The sequence below is a fragment of the Anomaloglossus baeobatrachus genome, chromosome 9 (assembly GCF_048569485.1).
Source record: "Anomaloglossus baeobatrachus isolate aAnoBae1 chromosome 9, aAnoBae1.hap1, whole genome shotgun sequence".
Lineage (NCBI taxonomy): Eukaryota > Metazoa > Chordata > Amphibia > Anura > Aromobatidae > Anomaloglossus > Anomaloglossus baeobatrachus.
In genome coordinates this window covers 21,320,194-21,343,517 of record NC_134361.1, presented here as the reverse complement: position 1 = coordinate 21,343,517, position 23,324 = coordinate 21,320,194, and the positions used below count along the sequence as shown (strand labels likewise).

At 46.9% G+C, this 23,324-nt stretch overlaps 1 protein-coding gene across 4 annotated transcripts in view; it reads right to left on the bottom strand.

Moving 5' to 3' along the window:
- Window positions 1-1,194: 1,194 nt before the first annotated feature.
- LOC142250910 (class I histocompatibility antigen, F10 alpha chain-like) overlaps window positions 1,195-23,324 on the bottom strand; it is a 52,671-nt gene continuing 30,541 nt past the window's right edge. Inside the window, exons 2-6 of one of the 4 annotated variants that reach the window (XR_012725277.1) lie at window positions 16,910-17,179; window positions 8,596-8,625; window positions 6,491-6,539; window positions 3,189-3,274; window positions 1,195-3,080 (exon numbers count right to left, since the gene is read on the bottom strand). Coding sequence is in view for 2 of the 4 variants with exons in the window: in XM_075323236.1 (XP_075179351.1) it covers window positions 6,493-6,539; window positions 8,596-8,625; window positions 16,910-17,179 (347 nt within the window). In the remaining 2 variants the exon portion in view is untranslated. The remainder of the gene's footprint in view (window positions 3,081-3,188; window positions 3,275-6,490; window positions 6,540-8,595; window positions 8,626-16,909; window positions 17,180-23,324) is intronic. The other 3 variants (XR_012725276.1, XM_075323236.1, XM_075323235.1) reach the window with 3 other exon arrangements.

Below are 23,324 nucleotides of genomic sequence, written 5' to 3'. Positions count from 1 at the left end.
GTCCGGGCCCCCGCTCCTGCCTGCTGCTCACCGGGCCCAGTACAGGAGTCCCAGTAGTAATGCCCTGATGGCGGCCCTGCATTATATCTGAGGTAACAGAGAGATAGAGCCTCCTCCATTATATCTGAGGTAACTGACAGAGGTAGAGCCTCCTCCATTATATCTCAGGTAACAGAGAGACGATGAGACGAAAAGGTCCCACAAGTTGATCTTTGATGATATCAGCCCATACCAGTACCCACCTCCACCTTGCTGGCGTCTGAGTCAGAGTGGAGCTCTCTGCCCTTTACTGATCCAGTCTCTGGCCCATCCATCTGGCCCATCAAGAGTCACTCTCATTTCATCAGTCCATAAAACCTTTGAAAAATCAGTCTTAAGATATTTCTTGGCCCAGTCTTGACGTTTTATGTTTCTTGTTCAAAGGTGGTTGGTGGTATTTCAGCCTTCCTTACCTTGGCCATGTCCCTGAGTATGGCACACCTTGTGTTTTTTGATACTCCAGTAACGTTGCAGCTCTGAAATATGGCCAAACTGGTGGCAAATGGCATCTTGGCAGCTTCACGCTTGATTTTCCTCAATTCATGGGCAGTTATTTTGCATCTTTTTTGCCCAACACACTTCTTGCGACCCTATTAGCTATTTGCCATGAAACGCTTGATTGTTCAGTGATTACGCTTCAAAAGTATGTCAATTTCAAGACTGCTGCATCCCTCTGCAAGACATCTCGCAATTTTGGACTTTTCAGAGCCCGTAAAATCTCTCTTCTGACCCATTTTGCTAAAGGAAAGGAAGTTGCCTAATAAGTATGCACCCCTTATGTAGGGTGTTGATGTCATTACACCGCACCCCTCCTCATTACAGAGTTGCACATCACCTGATTTACTTAATTGGTAGTTGGCTCTTAAGAATATACAGCCTGGAGTAGGACGACATGTATAACAAGTATCGTGATCAAAATACTCATCTGCCTAATAATTCTGCACACAGTGTATAAACTTCTGACTCTAGACATTATTGGCAGCAGAAGATATTTTTGCAAACTACCCATCGACTTTCTGTATCACTCGTGTCATGGATTTTACTTTTCTTACATTACAAGGTTTTACTTATCCCGACTTTACATGGAAAACATTTCATCATTAGAATCACAACAATAAAAGTAACACAGAAAAGACACTTGAGATATTGGTCTAATTGTACATTTATTGATAAATTACATCATAAGAAGATCAATAATCAGAAAATACTATAAGATCCATTTCCATCGGGTCCACACAATAGAAGTGCTGACATTACATCTGCTTTTATTTGCTACAGTGATTATTATTCCCATTTTTTTAAAAAAAACCTAAACCATACGGGAATTATAAGTTTTATTACTATTTAAATTATTTTTTTCTGTGACTGGAAAGATTTAGTGATGTTATGTGATCTCACATTCAGACCCCGGTCACTGGCAACAAATTATCTCTGATTCAGAGAATGATTTTTACTGATTCCCTTTTACAGTCACTATCGGGTGATATTCAGTAACTGACGCCATTCGTCCTCTTCACGCCGAGATCAGATGAGGCATATATTGCTCTATTACTGCATTGTAAATGTGAGATGACTCGGATAATGGGGAGCGCTGTGAAGTGTGACTCCAGATTCATGATCGGAGGAGGAAGAATGATTCTTTATTGTATCCTCGTGTTATATGTAAGAACGGATAATGACGCCTCCGGTATAACACAATATTCGGCTGTGATGTTTCCTAGACTGATATCAATTGTACAAACAGAAAATAAATCACGAAAATTAGAACAAAACATGAATGACGGAAAAATAAAACTTAAAACCCTAGTGAAAACAAGTACATATAAATCATGACATAAAGCGATATAATGTTATCTAAACTGATCCGGCCTCCAATATAAAGCACTGTGATTGCAAATAACTGTGAAAGATGAGAAATGTTAAAGCTAAAACCCAAAACCTTATTGTAATTACCGACTAAACGTAAAGGAAAATGAGTAGTATGTGAGACGTCTTATAATACACATGAAGGAAACCTGTCATATAACACATTCATCACAAATGTCGGGTATTTTACGTCACTTTTCGGATCCTCTATAAGCCGATCTGTCAGATTACTCTACAGCCGGTCCATCACTGGGGTGGGGGAGGCGGTGAAGAGATCTCCTCTAAATACATTCAACTCATTTAAAAAAATTAATCTACAACCTGGAGATTCCACTTACTTGGGGCAGTAATTATATATATATATATATATATATATATATATATATAATTACACACACATATATTTAGTTCATTTATTAAAGGTGATCAAATAAGAAGCTGGTCTGCGGCTCAGCTCCTGAAACGAGCGGTCAGTAACTACCGCTCGGAAACTACAGGAAGCCACACATTTCCCTTGCAGTAGCAGCAATTTCTAGCTCGTCCTTATAATTGATATAGGTCAACTAACAGCCACATATATACCATCCATATACCCTGACAGAGCATGCAGCCAATGGTTGCTTAGTCAACTCTATGCATATGTGTTCTGTCCAAAATGGCCAAGATCCAGGTAGCAGGAGCTTCAGATACAGGTCTCCATGCCAGTAAATAGTGAAGCTGAATGCACACGTCTGTAATACAAGGTCTGAGTATAGACCGCAATGTTAATACCGGCCACAGGTATCCTGGTCTGAACTCCACAGCCTAATAAACATATGAGATTGTTGAGCTCAGGTCAGGAGACGAGCATCCAGTCCTGAATGTGGCCAGTACTACTATTCTAAGGTTGTCACCAATCACACATCATACTCTATCTGAACCATCTCTGTGACTTGCAAAAAATCCCGATATTATAGACTTTGCAGTTGAATTTGGTAATGGAAGAATTCGGGGACTTCAACTTTCTTCAGCTTTGTGAGTTGTTTATGTGGTGAATTTGTGTGAGTGGCTTTATTATCCATACGATATTATGTACATGGCAGGTTCTTTTTCAATTGCACGCAATGAAATAAAGTAATTGTGACAGATGAAATTATTCATAGTCTGGATACATAGAAGCAGAAGACGTTTCTGTTCTGTAATGACAAAGTATAAGACAGTCACATTAGAGGTCGTTACACCGGTCTAGTGTTATAAAATGCAAAATTATCTTCTATAACCGAGGAAGTGACATTAATACATACACAGTTGTGGTCACTATTACCGGCGCCCCTGGATATTAGGCCCACCATGTAAGATATCTCCTCAAATAACATGTTTAGTGAAACTGCTTGGAAAAAAAGAACAGAAAAAATTGAAACCATGCAAGATATGATTAAAGGCACCTGTCACCAGATTTGTCCGCTAAGTGTTGTGGCCACCACCGGTAAGCCCTTATATATAACTTTCATATATACAGGCTGCTCTGTGTAAGGTAAAAAACATCTTTTATTATACTCACCTGCGGGGCGGCTAGGCTCGATGGCGTCACTGGTCTCGCTCCGGCGCCTCCTCTCTTCCTTCCATTGGCATCCTCCTTCCCAGCTCCATGTGTATGACGCTTCCTAAGTCATGCACACAGAAGCCACTATCACGCTCCTGCGCAAACGCAAATTTTTCTGCCCTGCTGAGGGCAGAGCAAAGTACTGTAATGTTCAGGCTTGGGAAAAGGTCAAAGACCGCCATTGCATGCGCACTACAACACTTTGCAATGCACTCATCAAAGTACAGAACTGTGCATGCGCAGGAACGCAATGGAGGACTCTGTGTGGATGACGTAGGATGCGTCATCCACACGGAGCTGGGAAGGAGGACGGTGATGGAAGGAAAAAGGAGGCGCCGGACCAAGAGCAGCTATGCCTATCAGACCCGACCTCCCCGTAGGTGAGTATAATAAAAAGATGTTTTTTACGTTATACAGCGCGACCTGGGCTCTTATATACCGTATTCTAGAGTACTGTATATAAGAGCTCACTGGTGGTGGCTGCAGCTTATAGGGGAAAAATCTGGTGACAGGTTCCCTTTAAAAGGCACCCTGTTTTTCAGTATCTTGTCAGGGTCAACATGACTTTATTTACTCTATGATTGGTGGTTTAGAAGCGTTAAAATGTCAGTTATACTCCCTGTTCAATTTGTGCAATGGCACCAAAGACAAGAGATCTGTCTGATCAGGCGAGAAATACTATTATCACCAAGCACAAGCAGTGTAATGGGGAGAAGACGATCTTCAATGACTTTGGCACCTAGGATTTAAAATGTTAAGGCATTTTCTAATCATGGAGCAATAAAGAACCTTCCAGGACGCGGTAATAATTTGGAATCTCCGGCTGCTGGAACTGTTTTCTTCTTATATCAATCGTTTATTACATTAATAATTAGAATGAACCATAATACTATACAGAGTCCGTGGCATATAGGGGGAGCGCTCTATAACTGGAGAGAGGGGAGATCTATAGATTATTGGTTGGGTCTGGTGGTCTCATCTAGGCCAGTAGAGACCCTCTTTTTCCAGGTTGTCCTCTTTCCCTCAAGATTCACAGGAAGAACAGTCGTTTGCCCAATAGGACTGATTGTTTTTTGCAATTTATTCTTTTTATCGTTGTTTATAAACAGCGGGTAATGAGGTCGCTCCTCACAGTCCATGTGTCGGGGATATATACCATATTTTTCGCTTTATAAGAGGCACTTTTGTTCTCCCAAATTTTGGGGGAAAGTAGGGGGTGCGTCTTATAATCCGAATATAAGTATTATATACTGCAGGGTCCAGGGGAGGTGGCGGCAACTCTGGAGCGGTGCTGGGGGCTGGTGGAGGCTGGTAGAGGCTGCAGGAGATCTCCTGCTCATATAATATGCACTGCCGGTGTCCATCAAAGTGGTGCTGAAACCGCACCGCGGCGATGGGCTGGGGGAGCGCCGCATATTATATGTGCCTGCGCCCGCCTTTGATCGCACCTGCCCTCTCCTGTTTTAGATATGGCCTCCATGCTGTTGCCCATCCTAAAATAAAAAAGCTTTACTTACCGCCTCCAGTGCTGATCTCCCGGTGTCTCTGCTGCTGCTGTGATCAAGCACGCAGAGATGATGTCACTCTGCTGTGCAGATCACATGACCGTCACCGAGAAACAGGAAGTGCAGGAGCTCAGCAGCATGGAGGGAGACAGAGGAGGGACAGTGCTGGAGAAGGTAAAGTAAAGTGTTTTTTATTTTACTATGGGCAGCAGCATGGGGGCCATATCAAACACAGGGGGACGTGTGCCATCCATAGGAGACCTGTGCCAGCTGTAGGGGATGTGTGCCAGCAATATGGGATGTGTGCCAGCAACAGGAGACTTGTGCCAGCTATAGGAGACTTGTGCCAGCAATAGGAGACCTGTGCCAGCTGTAGAGGATGTGTGCCAGCAATAGGAGACTTGTGCCAGCTATAGGAGACTTGTGCCAGCTGTAGGGGATGTGTGCCATTAATATGGGATGTGTGCCAGCAATAGGAGACTTGTGCCAGCTGTAGGGGATGTGTGCCAGCAATAGGAGACCTGTTCCAGCTGTAGGGGATGTGTGCCAGTGATATGGGATGTGTGCCAGCTATAGGAGACTTGTGCCAGCAATAGGAGACCTGTGCCAGCTGTAGGGGACGTGTGCCATAAATAGGGGACGTGTGCCAGCAATAGGAGACTTGTGCCAGCAATAGGAGACTTGTGCCAGCTATAGGAGACTTGTGCCAGCTGTAGGGGATGTGTGCCAGTAATATGGGATGTGTGCCAGCAATAGGAGACTTGTGCCAGCTGTAGGGGATGTGTGCCAGCAATAGGAGACCTGTTCCAGCTGTAGGGGATGTGTGCCAGTAATATGGGATGTGTGCCAGCTATAGGAGACTTGTGCCAGCAATAGGTGACCTGTGCCAGCTGTAGGGGACGTGTGCCATAAATAGGGGATGTGTGCCAGCAATAGGAGACTTGTGCCAGCAATAGGAGACTTTTGCCAGCACAGGGGGATGTGTGCCATAAATAGGGGACGTGTGCCATAAATAGGGGACGTGTGCCAGCAATAGGGGACGTGTGCCATCAATGGGGGACATGTGGCATCACTGTGGGACGTGTGCCAACACAAGGAGGCTATATTCAATATAAGGGGGCCATATCCAGATTAAGGGGGCTAATTTTAGGATGGGGGCTATGAGGGACATATACCCTATATGATTTGTTAGACGGACACTGGCATTATAAGACAGACCCCATTTAACATTAAAAAAAAAAATTCTCTTTTCCTTCACCAAATTTGGGGGTGCGTCTTATAATCAGGTGCGTCTTATAAAGCAAAAAATACGGTATATAGTTTACGTTTTTCAAAATAAATGCTGATCACTGTTTTCCAACATAAAATAAATGACCCTTTTTTCCACATTTTCACTAACTCTCCTCCCACTCCCACTTGATTTTTCACCCCAAAACGTTTCTCCTGATTCCTGACCCCAGGATTCAAACTACACAGATGGCAGCACATTTATACTCACCATTAGGCTTTGGCATGAGCATTAGAAGAGTCAGATGAGGTGTCCGAAGCTGTGAAAATAAGAAATGATGGAAAGTGAAATTCCACAGATGAAATGTGAATAGAAACTTTAGGAACTTTGGGAAAACTTTGCTTTACTAGTATTGGATGAGTTTGTAGTTTATGTTTTCTTCATTCATGTCTTGTAGTTTTCAGTTCTCTCTAGAACATCCTCCTGGTTTTGTTTCATCCAGAGAGTGATTATTAATATTCTGCCATCACTGATGTGTAAGGGGTACTTTGCACGCTGCGACATCGCTAGTCGATGCTAGCGAAGCCGAGCGCGATAGCCCCCGCCCCCGTTGCACATGCAATATGTAGTGCGAGCTGCCGTAGCGAACATTGTCGCTACGGCAGCTTCACACGCACATACACGCTGTGACTGCCGAAAAATCCCTCCTTCAAGGGGGAGGTAAGTTCGGCGTCACCGCGACGTCACTAAGCGGCCGGCCAATAGCAACGGAGGAGCAGAGATGAGGGGGATGTAAACATCCCGCCCACCTTCTCCCTTCCGCATTGCCGGTGGACGCCGGGCGCAGGTATGGAGATGTTTGTCGCTCCTGCGGCTTCACACACAGCGATGTGTGGAGCTGCAGGAACGACAGACAACATCGTATCTGTGGACGCACCGACATTATGAAAATGAACGACGTGACACAGATCACCGATTTTTGACTGTTACGCTCGTTCATCTTCTCTCCTAGGCTTTACACGTTGCGACATCGTTACCGGCGCCGGATGTGCGGCACTTTCGATGTGACCCCGACGATATCGCAGGTGCGATGTCGCAACGTGCAAAGTACCCCTAAGGAAGGCAAATACTGAACAACTTTTACAGAAACTTAACAAAGAAATTATACAGTATGAGGAAAGCATGGCGCCTTCTTCCTAGCTCCGCACCACATGGTCCACAAGTCGTATCTGGTATTACAGTTTTATCATAGTAAATAGAGCTCTCCACCAACCTGTGGACACGTGAGCTGCCATGTTTCTTGTAGGCTATGTTCAAACATTCCGTTATTTTGCATCCGTCACAATCAGTTGTGTGACTGATGAAACGGATGCGTTGCAGATAGTGGCACAACTGATGTGACTGATGCTGCAAAACAACGATCCGTTGTTTTTTTGTTATTTTTTTACTGTTTAACCGGCGGCTCGCTATTATGAATGATCAGCTGATTGCCTGGCTGCCAGGTGATCAGCTGATCGCTCACAGAAGCCAGCCGTCGTTTACAGAAGCCGGCCGCCGGATGATCAGCTGATCGCTTACAGTAGCCGGCTGCCGGGTGATCAGCTGATCGTTCACAGAAGGCGGCTGCCGGGTGATCAGCTGATTGTTCACAGAAGCCGGCTATCGGGTGATCAGCTGATCGCTCACAGTAGCCGGCTGCCGGGTGATCAGCTGATCGCTCACAGAAGGCGGCTATCGGGTGATCAGCTGATCGCTCACAGTAGCCGGCTGCCGTGTGATCAGCTGATCGCTCACAGAAGGCGGCTGCCGGGTGATCAGCTGATCGCTCACAGAAGGCGGCTGCCGGGTGATCAGCTGATCATTCAGCTGCTGAGAGAGACATTGATTTTAATAATTAAAGACAAGAACTGAGCATGCGCAGTGAAATCAAAAGGATTCTGCTGCTCAAAAAAATTAGAAGCTGCGTTCCTGACGGTCAGTCGTTCCACGACTGATCAGTCACGCGGCGGATGCAACGCAAGGGCATCAGTCACAATCCGCCACTCATACAAGTCTATGGGAAACAACGGAATCAACCAAACGGATTGCATTGTTTATCAGAGCGGCGGATTATGACTGATCCTAAACAACAGAAATGTGAACCTAGCCTAAGACAGGGTCATTAGGATGTAATAATTTTGTAGACCCCACCTATGAGCCAGAACATAGCAGCCATCCTTTTATTGGACACAAGACATTCATGTATTTCCTTGATGCAGAAAATCTCCTACTATGGATTATATAATTTTACACCATAAAGCCCAGTCCCGGCCTCCTTATATACAGTCACATACTGTTGCCTCTATTAGTCGCAGTCACATATACACAATACTCACTGCCGGTCGTCTTGTAGCCATCTTTCTTTTCTGTAATAATGAGAGAAAATGGAATTAGGAACAGGAAGCGAAAGATAAATCATCACCGGTGCAACATAAATATCATACGTGTAATGGAGGATAGATGGGGGGAGGACACAGACATGAGCCCAAATGTCAGTGGGGATGACAGGGATCAGGGGTGTGCGGCAGCCGCTCATCTCCAAAAAGAAAAAGGGGAAGAACAGCTGGAAACCTTTATACATCAGATCCGGTCACTCTTTGGCTTTGTACTATATTCAGAATACTGTATCTATCAGGAAAGCTCCAACAGCAAATGGAAAATTTTGTGAGACCCTAATAGAGTTGGTATACAGTACAGAGACGTATAGAGGTATATGGAGTCCTATAGAGGTGCACAAACTTGAAAATTCACCAGCTCCCATAGATTGGCTGTGAAGATCCGCGGCACGGATAGTCCTATAGGTGACGTCCGCCACCTTCTGTGGGTGTAGTATATGCCGATATGTACAGAAGGCCATAATGAATGTGAATCAGGCTCTATATACAGTGAGGGGAAAGTCTTACACCAACCACCAACTAAAACAGGAGTAAGGTGCGCCAAATTAAAAAAAAGCACAAGCCCCATAATAAATATGGCTCATCTTTTTCTGTCCTTGCACTGGAATTTGAAGTCAACCAACACCTGTTTTAGATTTATACTATAATTTAGGCCAATTTCTCATGGAAGGTGCCGTGCCAAAATTGTTCCCTTTTAAAAAATAGCAAGAAGGACAAAATAAAATAAAAAATCTCATACGGCAAAACAAACTGTCCAGGATTCAGTGATAGAGATGGAAGAAAAGTGTTAATCCGGGCTGCCAGGAGAAGATCACTGAAGATCGATGGGGATTAAAACATCTGACGTTATTGGCTGACGCATTTTTGAGCCGTATGACTGCTTCAGGAAGACATCAATAATGTACATTATTTTAGTCATACAGCTTCGAAACGTGTCAAACAACAAAGTCAGATGTTTTGATTCTCATCGATCTCCAGTGACCTTCTGGCAGCGCGGATTAACCCTTTTCGTCCATCTCCTCCAATACTATCCTCCTGGGTCTGTAGCAACTATCCTGAATACATGGTTATAGTGGTTGTATCTATAACACAACTGCACTAGGTTAGTGCACCTAATTAAATTCTTTCTGATACACCGGATAAGACACCATTTGCGCCCCCCTTCTTTGTCATTTCACTTTCACTACATACACCGGATTCAGTGAGACAGTCGTCGATTCCCAGCGTCATGATAGAGCAAAACAAATCTGTCCGGATAAAAGAGATTGATCGTGGATCGCTCCGGACTGATGGACGTCTCCAGCGCTGACACAGAAATTGCTGCAGACCTAATGTCCGGTTCAGATATAGAGAGAAGTACAGGACCGCACCGGAAGAAATGTGCGGCATCACCAGCACTGTGTCTGGTACATTTGTATGGCCACTGCTGTAATATCTACGCTGTGGGTATTTCCACATGACAAGTTTATGATCATGATTAAGGAGCCAGCACAAATCTAATCAACTTTAGCGGAAACATTAACAGAGCAATGCCAGGTAGGTATATTCCTGTTCAGGCCTTATCATTGGCAGGGAGGCACTGCTGTGTAGATACTATAACCCACATATTAGGGTACCTTCACAATTAAGCGATGCAGCAGCGATCCGACCAGCGATCTGACCTGGTCAGGATCGCTGCTGCATCGCTACATGGTCGCTGGTGAGCTGTCAAACAGGCAGATCTCACCAGCGACCAGTGAACAGCCCCCAGCCAGCAGCGACGTGCAAGCGACGCTGCGCTTGCACGGAGCCGCCGTCTGGAAGCTGCGGAGACTGGTAACTAAGGTAAACATCGGGTATGGTTACCCGATGTTTACATTAGTTACCAGTGTGAGCAGGGAGCAGGGAGCCGCGCACACTGAGCGCTGGCTCCTTGCTCTCCTAGCTACAGTACACATCGGGTTAATTAACCCGATGTGTAATGCAGCTACATGTGCAGAGAGCAGGGAGCCGCGCACACTGCTTAGCGCTGGCTCCTTGCTCTCCTAGCTGCTGTACACATCGGGTTAATTAACCCGATGTGTACAGCAGCTACATGTGCAGAGAGCCGGAGCCGGCACTGGCAGCGTGAGAGCTGCAGAGGCTGGTAACTAAGGTAAATATCGGGTAACCACCTTGGTTACCCGATGTTTATCTTGGATACAGCTTACCTCAGCTGTCAGACGCCGGCTCCTGCTCCCTGCTCGCTTCATTTGTCGCTCTCTTGCTGTCACACACAGCGATCTGTGTGTCACAGCAGGAGAGCGGCTTTGAAGAAAACGAACCAGGGCTGTGTGTAACGAGCAGCGATCTCGCAGCAGGGGCCAGATCGCTGCTCATTGTCACACACAGCGAGATCGCTAATGAGGTCACTGCTGCGTCACAAAAAGCGTGACTCAGCAGCGATCTCGGCAGCGAGCTCGCTGTGTGTGAAGCACCCCTTACACTTATACTATCAGCTGTGCTGGATCTTGTGTTTTCCTTCAGTTTCTTGTACTCCGCACATTTCGGGATGTTATGTGGCCGCCTCCTTGCTCTGTGCACCTCATCTACTCACCATTTCATGGGCCGGTGATCACAGTCCGGCAAAGGTCCTGCTCTGCACCCGTCTATTGTGAGGCCTGTTGGCACATAGCGAGGTGAGTTACTAGAGTTAGGGACCATCCTGATTGGATACACCGCTGTGTGTTGGAATGGCTTTTACAAGTACTATATGTGTTTTTACTGCGATCCCCTCGCATGACACTCGGCTCGCGCTGGAAGTACAGCAGAACCGAATGTCATGCAAGTGTCCCTGCGACTGAGGTCCGACCATGCGAGCAGATCTCAGCTGCGGGGGCGGGCTGGCACTGAGGAGGGGAGGGAGGGATTTCTCTCCCTCTCTCCTCCATAGCCGGCAATTGCCATTCTCGCCCTGCACTCACGGTACACCAGTGTAATGCGAGTACAGTGCGATTTTTGTTCTCTCCCGATACACTGGAATGGGTGCGAGAGAAACTAGGATCGCATTGCACCCGCGGCATGCTGCGTTTGTTTTCTTGGTCCGATTAGGGCTGAGAAAATAATCGCTCATGTGTGCTGACACACAGGCTAATATTGGCCTGAGTGGAATGCAAGATTTTCATGCAGTGTGGCTTAGGCCTAAAGGGTGCTTTACACGCTACGACAGCGCTAACAATATATTGTCGGGGTCACGGTGTTTGTGGCGCACATCCGGCGTCGTTAGCGACATCGCAGCGTGTAACACCTTGGAGCGACCTTAAATGATCGCAAAAGAGGTAAAAATTGTTAGTTTTGGAGAGGTCGTTCACTTACTAAAAATCGTTGTCTGGTCAGTAGCGAGGTTGTTTGTCGTTCCTGCGCCATCATGCATCGCTATGTGTGACACTACAGGAACGACAAACATCTCCTTACCTGCGGCCACCGGCAATGAGGAAGGAAGGAGGTGGGCTGCATCTTCCGCCCGCTCATCTCCGCCCCTCTGCTTCTATTGGACGGCTGCCATGTGACATCGCTGTGACGCCGCACGAACCGCCCCATTAGAAAGGAGGCGGTTCACCGGCCAGAGCGACGTTGCAGGGAAGGTAAGTCCGTGTGACCGGTGTAAGCAATGTTGTGCGCCACGGGCAGCGATTTGCCCGTGTTGCACAACCGACGGGGGCGGGTATGCTCGTTAGCAATATCGGGAGATCAACATCCACCACTGCGGAGACACCATCACGTGTTTCTCAACACAGTGATTCTAGAGCAATGCCCCCTGGGAAATATTCAAAGCAAGAAGGCCTGCGGAGACACCATCACATGTTTCTCAACGCTGGCAGGAAACTAGCCAGGTCTTTCACCGGGAAGGAACAACCACGGGAAGGGCAGTCTCCAGTCAAGGAGACCACCTATGCCAAACATGGTATCCATCCACAGACAGCCGTTTCGGGGTATTTGCCCCTCATCAGTGTGGAGTAGGAATCTGGCTAGTGGGACATTGCCTAGTAAAAGACTATGTGAGCAAGGATGGTTGACTCCCAGGGGGCATTGCTCTAGAATCACTGCGTTGAGAAACACGTGATGGTGTCTCCGCAGTGGTGGATGTTGATCTCCCTAAGGTCAACCATCCTTGCTCACATAGTCTTTTACTAGGCAATGTCCCACTAGCCAGATTCCTACTCCACACTGATGAGGGGCAAATACCCCGAAACGGCTGTCTGTGGATGGATACCATGTTTGGCATAGGTGGTCTCCTTGACTGGAGACTGCCCTTCCCGTGGTTGTTCCTTCCCGGTGAAAGACCTGGCTAGTTTCCTGCCAGCGTTGAGAAACATGTGATGGTGTCTCCGCAGGCCTTCTTGCTTTGAATATTTCCCAGGGGGCATTGCTCTAGAATCACTGCGTTGAGAAACACGTGATGGTGTCTCCGCAGTGGTGGATGTTGATCTCCCTAAGGTCAACCATCCTTGCTCACATAGTCTTTTACTAGGCAATGTCCCACTAGCCAGATTCCTACTCCACACTGATGAGGGGCAAATACCCCGAAACGGCTGTCTGTGGATGGATACCATGTTTGGCATAGGTGGTCTCCTTGACTGGAGACTGCCCTTCCCGTGGTTGTTCCTTTCCGGTGAAAGACCTGGCTAGTTTCCTGCCAGCGTTGAGAAACATGTGATGGTGTCTCCGCAGGCCTTCTTGCTTTGAATATTTCCCAGGGGGCATTGCTCTAGAATCACTGCGTTGAGAAACACGTGATGGTGTCTCCGCAGTGGTGGATGTTGATCTCCCTAAGGTCAACCATCCTTGCTCACATAGTCTTTTACTAGGCAATGTCCCACTAGCCAGATTCCTACTCCACACTGATGAGGGGCAAATACCCCGAAACGGCTGTCTGTGGATGGATACCATGTTTGGCATAGGTGGTCTCCTTGACTGGAGACTGCCCTTCCCGTGGTTGTTCCTTCCCGGTGAAAGACCTGGCTAGTTTCCTGCCAGCGTTGAGAAACATGTGATGGTGTCTCCGCAGGCCTTCTTGCTTTGAATATTTCCCAGGGGGCATTGCTTTAGAATCACTGCGTTGAGAAACATGTGATGGTGTCTCCGCAGTGGTGGATGTTGATCTCCCTAAGGTCAACCATCCTTGCTCACATAGTCTTTTACTAGGCAATGTCCCACTAGCCAGATTCCTACTCCACACTGATGAGGGGCAAATACCCCGAAACGGCTGTCTGTGGATGGATACCATGTTTGGCATAGGTGGTCTCCTTGACTGGAGACTACCCTTCCCGTGGTTGTTCCTTCCCGGTGAAAGACCTGGCTAGTTTCCTGCCAGCGTTGAGAAACATGTGATGGTGTCTCCGCAGGCCTTCTTGCTTTGAATATTTCCCAGGGGGCATTGCTCTAGAATCACTGCGTTGAGAAACACGTGATGGTGTCTCCGCAGTGGTGGATGTTGATCTCCCTAAGGTCAACGATCCTTGCTCACATAGTCTTTTACTAGGCAATGTCCCACTAGCCAGATTCCTACTCCACACTGATGAGGGGCAAATACCCCGAAACGGCTGTCTGTGGATGGATACCATGTTTGGCATAGGTGGTCTCCTTGACTGGAGACTGCCCTTCCCGTGGTTGTTCCTTCCCGGTGAAAAACCTGGCTAGTTTCCTGCCAGCGTTGAGAAACGTGATGGTGTCTCCGCAGGCCTTCTTGCTTTGAATATTTCCCAGGGGGCATTGCTCTAGAACAGGGGTCAGGAACCTTTTTGGCTAAGAGAGCCGTAAACGCCACATATTTTGAAATATAATTCCGCGAGAGCCGTACAATATGTTTAAAGGGCCATTGACAGATCAATCGCTCTAATGTTCACTTAGTACAGCAAGGAATGCTCCTCCCTGCTGTATAAAGCCACAACTGGACTAAAACAATGGTACTACACTCTGCTACAAACAGACACACACAACTCTGCTACAAACACAGACAAACACACACAACTCTGCTACAAACAGACAAACACACACAACTCTGCTACAAACAGACAAACACACACAACTCTGCTACAAACAGACAAACACACACAACTCTGCTACATACAGACAAACACACACAACTCTGCTACATACAGACAAACACACACACACACAACTCTGCTACAATCAGACAAACACACACAACTCTGCTACAAACAGACAAACACACACAACTCTGCTACATACAGACAAACACACACAACTCTGCTACATACAGACAAACACACACAACTCTGCTACATACAAACACACACAACTCTGCTACATACAGACAAACACACACAACTCTGCTACATACAGACAAACACATACAACTCTGCTACATACAGACAAATACACACAACTCTGCTACATACAGACAAACACATACAACTCTGCTACATACAGACAAACACATACAACTCTGCTACATACAGACAAACACATACAACTCTGCTACATACAGACAAACACATACAACTCTGCTACATACAGACAAACACATACAACTCTGCTACATACAGACAAACACATACAACTCTGCTACATACAGACAAACACATACAACTCTGCTACATACAGACAAACACATACAACTCTGCTACATACAGACAAATACACACAACTCTGCTGCTCTGTGGGGCCTGCACCCGCGGCTCGGCGGGTACAGCACCCGCGGCATCGGCGGGGCCAGCACCCGCGGCATCGGCGGGGCCAGCACCCGCGGCATCGGCGGGGCCAGCACCCGCGGAATCGGTGGGGCCAGCACCCGCGGAATCGGCGGGGGGGGGGGGATTGGCAGGGCATACATCTGGGGGGTTAGAAGCAGCTCACCGGGGCCCATAATGGGGAGGCGGGGAGGGCATTTACCCGATTAGGTCACGGTGGAGAGGGGGCCCACACAGCGCCGGACAGAAGCTCGCCTCCTTCATCTGTGGGACTGAGAAGGTGGTAGCTCCGCCCACAGATGAAATTCAAAACAGGATGTCTGCGCGCCTTAAAGTGACGGCGCCGCAGATTGCCGCTCACCACTGCCACCAATGCTTATCAAGCCATCAAAGAACTACCAATATCAGCGTGCACCGCGGCCTGATGGAGCGCGGTGCATGCATCCTTCCCATAGACAGGTAGGAGCCCTGTCTGCGAGCCAGATACGGCCATCAAAAGAGCCATATCTGGCTCGCGAGCCATAGGTTCCCGACCCCTGCTCTAGAATCACTGCGTTGAGAAACACGTGATGGTGTCTCCGCAGTGGTGGATGTTGATCTCCCTAAGGTCAACCATCCTTGCTCACATACTTCTATATAACAGAAATCCTCCAATGCCAAGAGCAGCGATCACTCCAACGATGGCACCAATTATGACCAAGTGATGGGACGTTTTTGGTTCTGGTTAGAAAACAGAAAGGAAAATATGAGCTGCAGATTATACTGAGAGCGTCATGTATCACTCACATTAGTTTCCCCGCTGTAGTGATGAAGCCACTAGAATAATGCACTGGTCACTTTCTATGTCTGACGAAGTCAAAAGAACTTACAAAAAACTGTGCAGTCGTTTCCCATCAGTGAGACCCAGGTGATTATATAATTACCTGTCACAATAGTGATCACCAGTCATGACACACAGTGGTCTATAGTCTTAAGGGGGCTTTACACGCTACGATATCGTTAACGTTTTATCGTCTGGGTCACGTTATTCATTAACGATATCGCAGCGTGTAAAACGTATGTGCGACCTTAAGCGACCTCAAACATGGTGAAAATCGTTCACCATGGAGAGGTCGTCCTAAAACAAAAAATCATTCATAGTTTATTATCGATGTTGTTCGTCGCTCCTGTGGCAGCACACATCGCTATGTGTGACACCGCAGAAGCGACGAACGTCTCCTTACCTGCATCCACCAGCAATGAGGAAGGAAGGAGGTGGGCGGGATGTTATGTCCCGCTCATCTCCGCCCCTCCGCTTCTATTGGCCGGCCGCTTCGGGACGTCGCGGTGACGTCGCAGTGATGCCGAACGCACCTCCCCCTTGAGGGATGGATTGTTCGGCAGTCACAGTGCCGACGCCGACCAGGTAAGTGCGTGTGAGGCTGCCGTAGCGATAATGTTCGCTACGGCAGCGATCACACGATATCGCATGCACGACGGGGGCGGGTGCTTTCGCGCTCGACATCGCTAGCAATTGCTAGCGATGTCGCAGCATGTAAAGCCCCCTTTACTCCCATCATCCAACCAGTACGGACACTACTCACCCCACACGATGTTCAGCGGTTCCTCCAGACTTTTGTGATCCACATTACAGATGTAGTTGTCACCCTCTTTAGGGGTCACTTCCGCGCTGACCCTGATCTGATAGGTGCCGTCAGGATTGGGGAGGACGTTTGTGGTCTCATATGAGGCAACCTCGTCCTTCCCGTTCATCCACTTTACATCCACAGCTCGGGGGTGAAATCCGTACACCTGGCAGTGAAGCTTCATGGAGTCTCCTTTCTGCTGACCGGACACCTTCACCCGGGGCCGAACTGAGAGGGAAGAAGAGTAAAATAGAGTTTACACCTGTCCTCCTGTCTGGGGTCTGTGTAATCAGCAGAGCCCCCCCGTACTGTGTATGACACTCAGGAGACCCCTGTGCTCCTCAGTTATAAGAACCGGCCTCCATGACTGCAGACATCACACTCGATGGGAGCCACCAACTGGAAAAGCAACGGAGGACGACACTGGGGGAGGAGGGACCGGTGGCTGTAACCGCGATACACTGATTTTACCACTTAGAGAGTGTACAGACAGCCAATATCTGTTACACATGTGCGAACCTGCTGAGTTATTAAAAAGGAAGAAGACAATTCTGGTCATTTTCTAAGATGACTTTGGCAGCTAGCATTTTTTTTTAAGTTTTTTTTAGTTGTACTATGAGCGGCTTCAGAGTGGAGGGCCGCCCTCTCCAAACTTTCCATAAACGCATCCACAAACAGAGGTCAAACCCAAAATTGGGTTTTACTAAACTCAGTGCCTCTTTCTGCGTTGCTGTAAGTCAGAGTGGGGATTTCTACCACTATAGAGCCCTCCACTACAGCAGATCCCAATATCCTGCACTAACTGGTCCAACCACCTCGAAAAAAGGGAGATGTGCCGGATATCCAAAGGGGTTTTCAATTACTGGACATCCCCAGTGTAATCACCTCAGGGAACCCCAATTATAATAACAGCAGATGATACTCCAGTCACAAGAAGCGGCTCTCAGAGAGTGATGGGACTTATTGTGTCAGCCGCAATCTTCACCATTTCACCAAAGCAGACGTCTGTCCTGACAGAATACTGATGAGCCGCAGCCAAAGTGCAGCCATCACTCTGCGATCAGCGGCACTGACATTGCTGGACCGGCGCCTCTGCGGGAGGGGAGTGTCCTCTGCCTTTATTTTAATTATAGTCCTAAAGTGATGTATCTGGGGATGTACGGTAGTGGAGAACCGCTTAAACTGGACACTATCTCCCAATAGTATATGGGCACATTGCGTCTTGTAGATGCCATCATACCCATAGAGCTTTGTCAGAAGACACCTGCAGGTCATGCCTGAAATGTCTCTCAGATTCCAGGTGGGACCTGCCTGAAAAACACATCATGTGCACACAGTCTGAGGCCTCCGACACACATCCATGCCGCCGGTACGTGTTTGGTACATTTTTGCACGTACCGGCGGCACGGAGACACGTACACCAATGTTACCCTATGGTAACAGGCACACACATGTAAAACCACACGGAACGTGTGTCCGTGTCGTTTGTACGTGTGTGCGTTTTTCCACACGCTCAACATGTCCGTTTTTCTCCGGAATCACGCAGGCACAGACCCGCTAAAGTCAATGGGTCCGTGTCTGCACATATGTGACACGTAGCATGTCCGTGTTCTACCCGTACCGTCCGTGTGCGTTTTTTTGGTAAATTCTGGATGCGATATCGGTCAATCTCCCTCTGTTGGTCGGTCGGTAACTTTCGCTGTCAGATGGTCACTCTGTCTGTCTGTCTCTCTGTCCGTCAGTCGGTCTCTCCCTCTCTCGCATACTCACACCGATCCCCGATCACGGGCGCGGCGCTGCACAGCTGTGAAAAACCTCTGGCGACTTTAACTTTTTTGAAAATGCCGGCCACTCATTATTCAATCTCGTATTCACTGCTTCCTCCGCCCACCGGCGCCTATGATTGGTTGTAGTCAGACACAGCTGTCTCACTGCAACCAATCACAGCCGCCGGCGGGCGGGTCTATATCATGCATTAAAATAAATAAATAAACAAAAACAACGTTTGCCCCCCCCCCAAATTTAATACCAGCCAGAGTAAAGCCACACGGCTGAAAACTGGTATTCTCAGGATGGGGGGCTCCACGTTACGGGGAGCCACCCAGCCTAACAATATCAGCCAGCAGCCGCCCAGAATTGCCACATCCATTAGATGCGACATTTTTGTGACTCTACCCAGCTCATTCCAAATTGCCCTGGTGTGGTGGCAATCGAGGTAATAAGGGATTAATCATGACAGAGGTCTCCCTGAGATACCTTCCATGATTAACCTGTAAGTTAAAGAAAATAAACACACATCCAAAAAATTCTTTATTTGGAATAATACACTAAAACAAACACCCTCTTTCACCACTTTATTAAGCCACAAATACCCCTCCAGGTCCGGCGTAATCCACGGAGGTCCCACGACGCTCTCACCTCTGCTACATGAAGGTGACAGAAGCGGCCACATAACATGACCGCTCTCAGTCAGCTCCACGCAGCAACTGAGGTGAGCCGCGCAATCAGCGATGACGTCACTCAGGTCACTCGCGGCCACCGCTGGATCCTCAAACTGTGACAGCAAGTCGCCCAAGTGACATAAGTGAGTTGAGCGATCATCAAAAAAAATCACAGGTGAGTTGCGGTCTCAGGTGAAGGACTCCAGCTAGCCGCGTGTAGTCTGAGTGACGGCAGCGATAATCACGCCGCTAACTTCAGTCACTCAGGGGATTATCGGTCACCGGTGAGTCCTTCACGGGTGACCGCTAATCAGGACGCCACACACAGACAGAGCCGTGGTATGACAATGAAGTCGGGTGAAGTTCATCCGAGTTCATTCTCATCGCGCGTCTCTGTCTGTGTCGGCTGTCAGCGCGAATGTAGCAACGACATTTTGCCACACACACGGATCATTTCAAACGGACACCACACAGACATTACACATACGTATCTCACGCATACACAGACATTCCACACGCACACACTGCGAGCATACGTGATCACACGGATGTCACACGTACCGGAGAAACACCCATAAAAAACAGAACACGGAACCCGAAAAACGGAAAGTGAGACACATACGTGTTTTTTGAGGAAGTGTGGCAGAGGCCTTATGGTGTGAATGAGGCCCTGGAGAACGTCTGTGGCCGGGTGCACCACAGCGTATATCCTCTCATTCGAGAGAATCAGGCCTATTATGCTAATAGAACGCTGATTGTAGATTTATCAGACTATGCTCAGATTCTCTCAAATGAGGAGAAAATTAAAAATATTTTCTCCATCTTCTCCAGTGTCAGTCCACAGAAATTAGACTGCACTCAGATGTCATCCGAGTGCATTCTGATGTTTTCCCACACAACCTCACTGACTTGCATGGCTGAGTGCGATAATCGGAACCAACCCAGACACGCAGCAAGTTTAGCTCTGACAGATTCTGTCCAGGAAAAATTAGAAAATAAAACCATAGGCAAATACAAAGAAATGAAGCATATAGTGGCTTAAATAGGTTCCATAGACAACCAGATCTACATATAAAATAGTACCATCACAAGTATATCCATACATAGACAAAACACATACACAAAAAAAAAAATTAAAAACACCATAAATTATACCTCAGACATGTAGAAAAAATGCAAAGAAAACCACACACATGGAAACAAAACACAGAAAAACCACCTGTAGAAAACAATATATATGAAAGAAATGTGTAGAAAAAATATGTAGAAAAAATATATATAGAAAAAATATGTATCGATATACTTGTAATGGTACTATTTTATATGTAGATCCGGTTGTCTATGGAACCTATTTAAGCCACTATATGATTTATTTCTTTGTATTTGCCTATGATTAAGGAGTTCTTCTCTGAAACATGTAAGGCACTGTAAGGCATATGGAGTGATTGTTTTAGTCCATATAAAGAGAACATTTGTTTTACTTGGAATTAATAAATTTGAAGTTTTTTTAAAGACATGGTGCTGGATATGTTTCCCTCCCCTCCTCCTTCCCAATAATAAGGTTTATGACATGACCGGTTCCCTGACTTGTGCTGGAAAGATCTGAGAAATGAGCCACACGTATAATTACAACAGGCACTAGATTTTAGCCCCAAATTTGCACCTCCTGGCAGAAAATCCACACTAAAACAGCGTCAAAACTGTTTGTTTTTTGTATTTTTGGGCTAAGAGATGCAAATTTGGTAATAAAACTTTTATACCATATCCCTACACCCAATCTACACCTCATGGCAAAACAACTCACATCAAAACTGATGCGGTAGTGATGCTGTGTTTTGCCAGGAGGTGTAGAAAGATGCAGGTCGGTATACTCAGTGACCTTACCTGAGGTCAGGTTACCTGCGGTCACAGGTGGAGGACTGTGGAAACCTCCAGCAATGGCCGCAACTAACCTGAGTGACATCCCCGCTCATCGCTGGGGTTCAGTATCTGTCTGAAGTGACAGCGGGTGGTCATGTTGTACAGCCGCTCGCTGTCACTTCAGATGTAGCAGAGCTGGGATTGTTGTGGGACATTCTGATGATTATGTCAGACCTGGGTGTTTGCGAGGATAATAAAAGGGTGAAAGAGGGTGCATTTTTGTATTCTATTCAAATAAAGGATTCTTTCAGTGTTTGTGTTTATTTCTTTTCATTTACAGAATAGTAATCAAAGGGGGTTCTCATAGATGCCTCCCAGTACTATTCTAGGGCTTAGTGGCAGCTGTGAGCTACAATTAACCCCTTATTACCCTGATTGCCATTGCACCAGGGCAATCGGGAAGAGGCGGGTAAACTTCCTGGACTGTCACATATAATGGATGGGACAATCCTGGGCAGCTGCAGGCTGCTAATTTTAGGCTAGGGGGCCCAATACACCCAGCTGTCGGGCTTTATCTTGGCTGGGTATTCAAATTGTATCAAAATTGGGGGGGGTTAAACAGCCAGGGACAGCGCAGGCACTGTCTCTGGCTGTGAGGGCTGGGACTTCACTGTCAGATAAGCAGAGTACCCGGTGGTGATTGCACAGCCCCCTGTGCCCCCGCGATTGCCAGGACATACTGGAACGTACTTGTTCAGTAAGGGGTTAAAATTTATTTACATAATTAAAAAAAAAGAGCCACATGCGATTCCTCTTACTTAGATACACAGCTAAGATAAGCGCACGGCTGGGGGCTGCAGCCTGTAGCTGTAGGCTTTATCTGTGCTGGGTATAATAATAAGAGGGAACCCTACGCCAATTTTTTTTATTTATTTACTTAGTTTTAAGCCACGATAGGGACCCGAAAACCAGGTCATGATTGGAAACAGTAAGACATGGCGTCACACAGGCTGGAGGCACGTCTGGCTGCAACCAATCAAATGCTGGGGCTGTCAGTAGGCGGGAGAAGCAGTGGATATGGATGAGTGATAATGAGCGGCCCAGGAAGTAGAATGAGCAGCGCTGGAAGCAGTTACAGTTGCGCCAGAAACTCAGTAAGTATGAAGCACTTGCTTTATTTTTTTTTCTTTATTTTTCCTTTATTTTTTTCTTTCTTTCCTAATTTGCCGAACATGAATCATTACTTGGGGTTCCCTGAGAACTCTGGGCCTGGGTCCGGCACGTTTGAAACCGCGCAGGTCCGGACTTTTACAGTCCAGGTCCGCGCATCACGATCAGTTACATCTCCCTTTCAGCGCCTCCATCACCAGTGACCGAAGGTGATCGCAGCTCCTCTTCTCCTCTGTCCGCCATACAGCGTTACTGCTTCACGGCTCTGCAGAGATGGAGGTCGTGCTCCGCGCTGCTCAGGTTATCGGTCCTATAACACCGTCCCAGACTCATCATTTGTGTATTTTGTTTTCTTAAGTCACTTTTCTTTTCCTTGTGGTAGTCGCTGACATTTATTGAGTGCTAGGAATCAAAATGTTACAAGTGAAAAGGTTTTGGTACCGTGTTAGCCAGTTGAAAAATTATTGAATGTTCTCAGTGAGAGGAACAAAACCATTAAAAGGTATCACAAGATTATAATTTTGTTCCTCTCACTTAGAACATTCAATAAGGAATCAAAATGGCGCACATGATACATGAATTTGGTGCCAAGTCAAAAAATGGGCGTCTCTTCCTGTTATTCACCTTTTTTTGCAACTCTTTGAGCAAAAAGCTGCATCTATTTTAAAATGGTGCAAAAAAGTTGCATGAAATCACTCCGGGGTGTGAGGGGGAAGGACGTCAGTGATTGAGTGAAATTTTGTGACTTTTTGAAAGCTCCAATTAATGACTCGGCTAAAAAAACTGGAATTGCTAAACACTGCCCAAAATGTGGAAAAAACAGAACAGGTGAGCTCAGGTAACATAGAAACCAGGCACAAAAAGAATAATGAATTGGGTGAAAAAAAAGGGGGAGGGGGGGG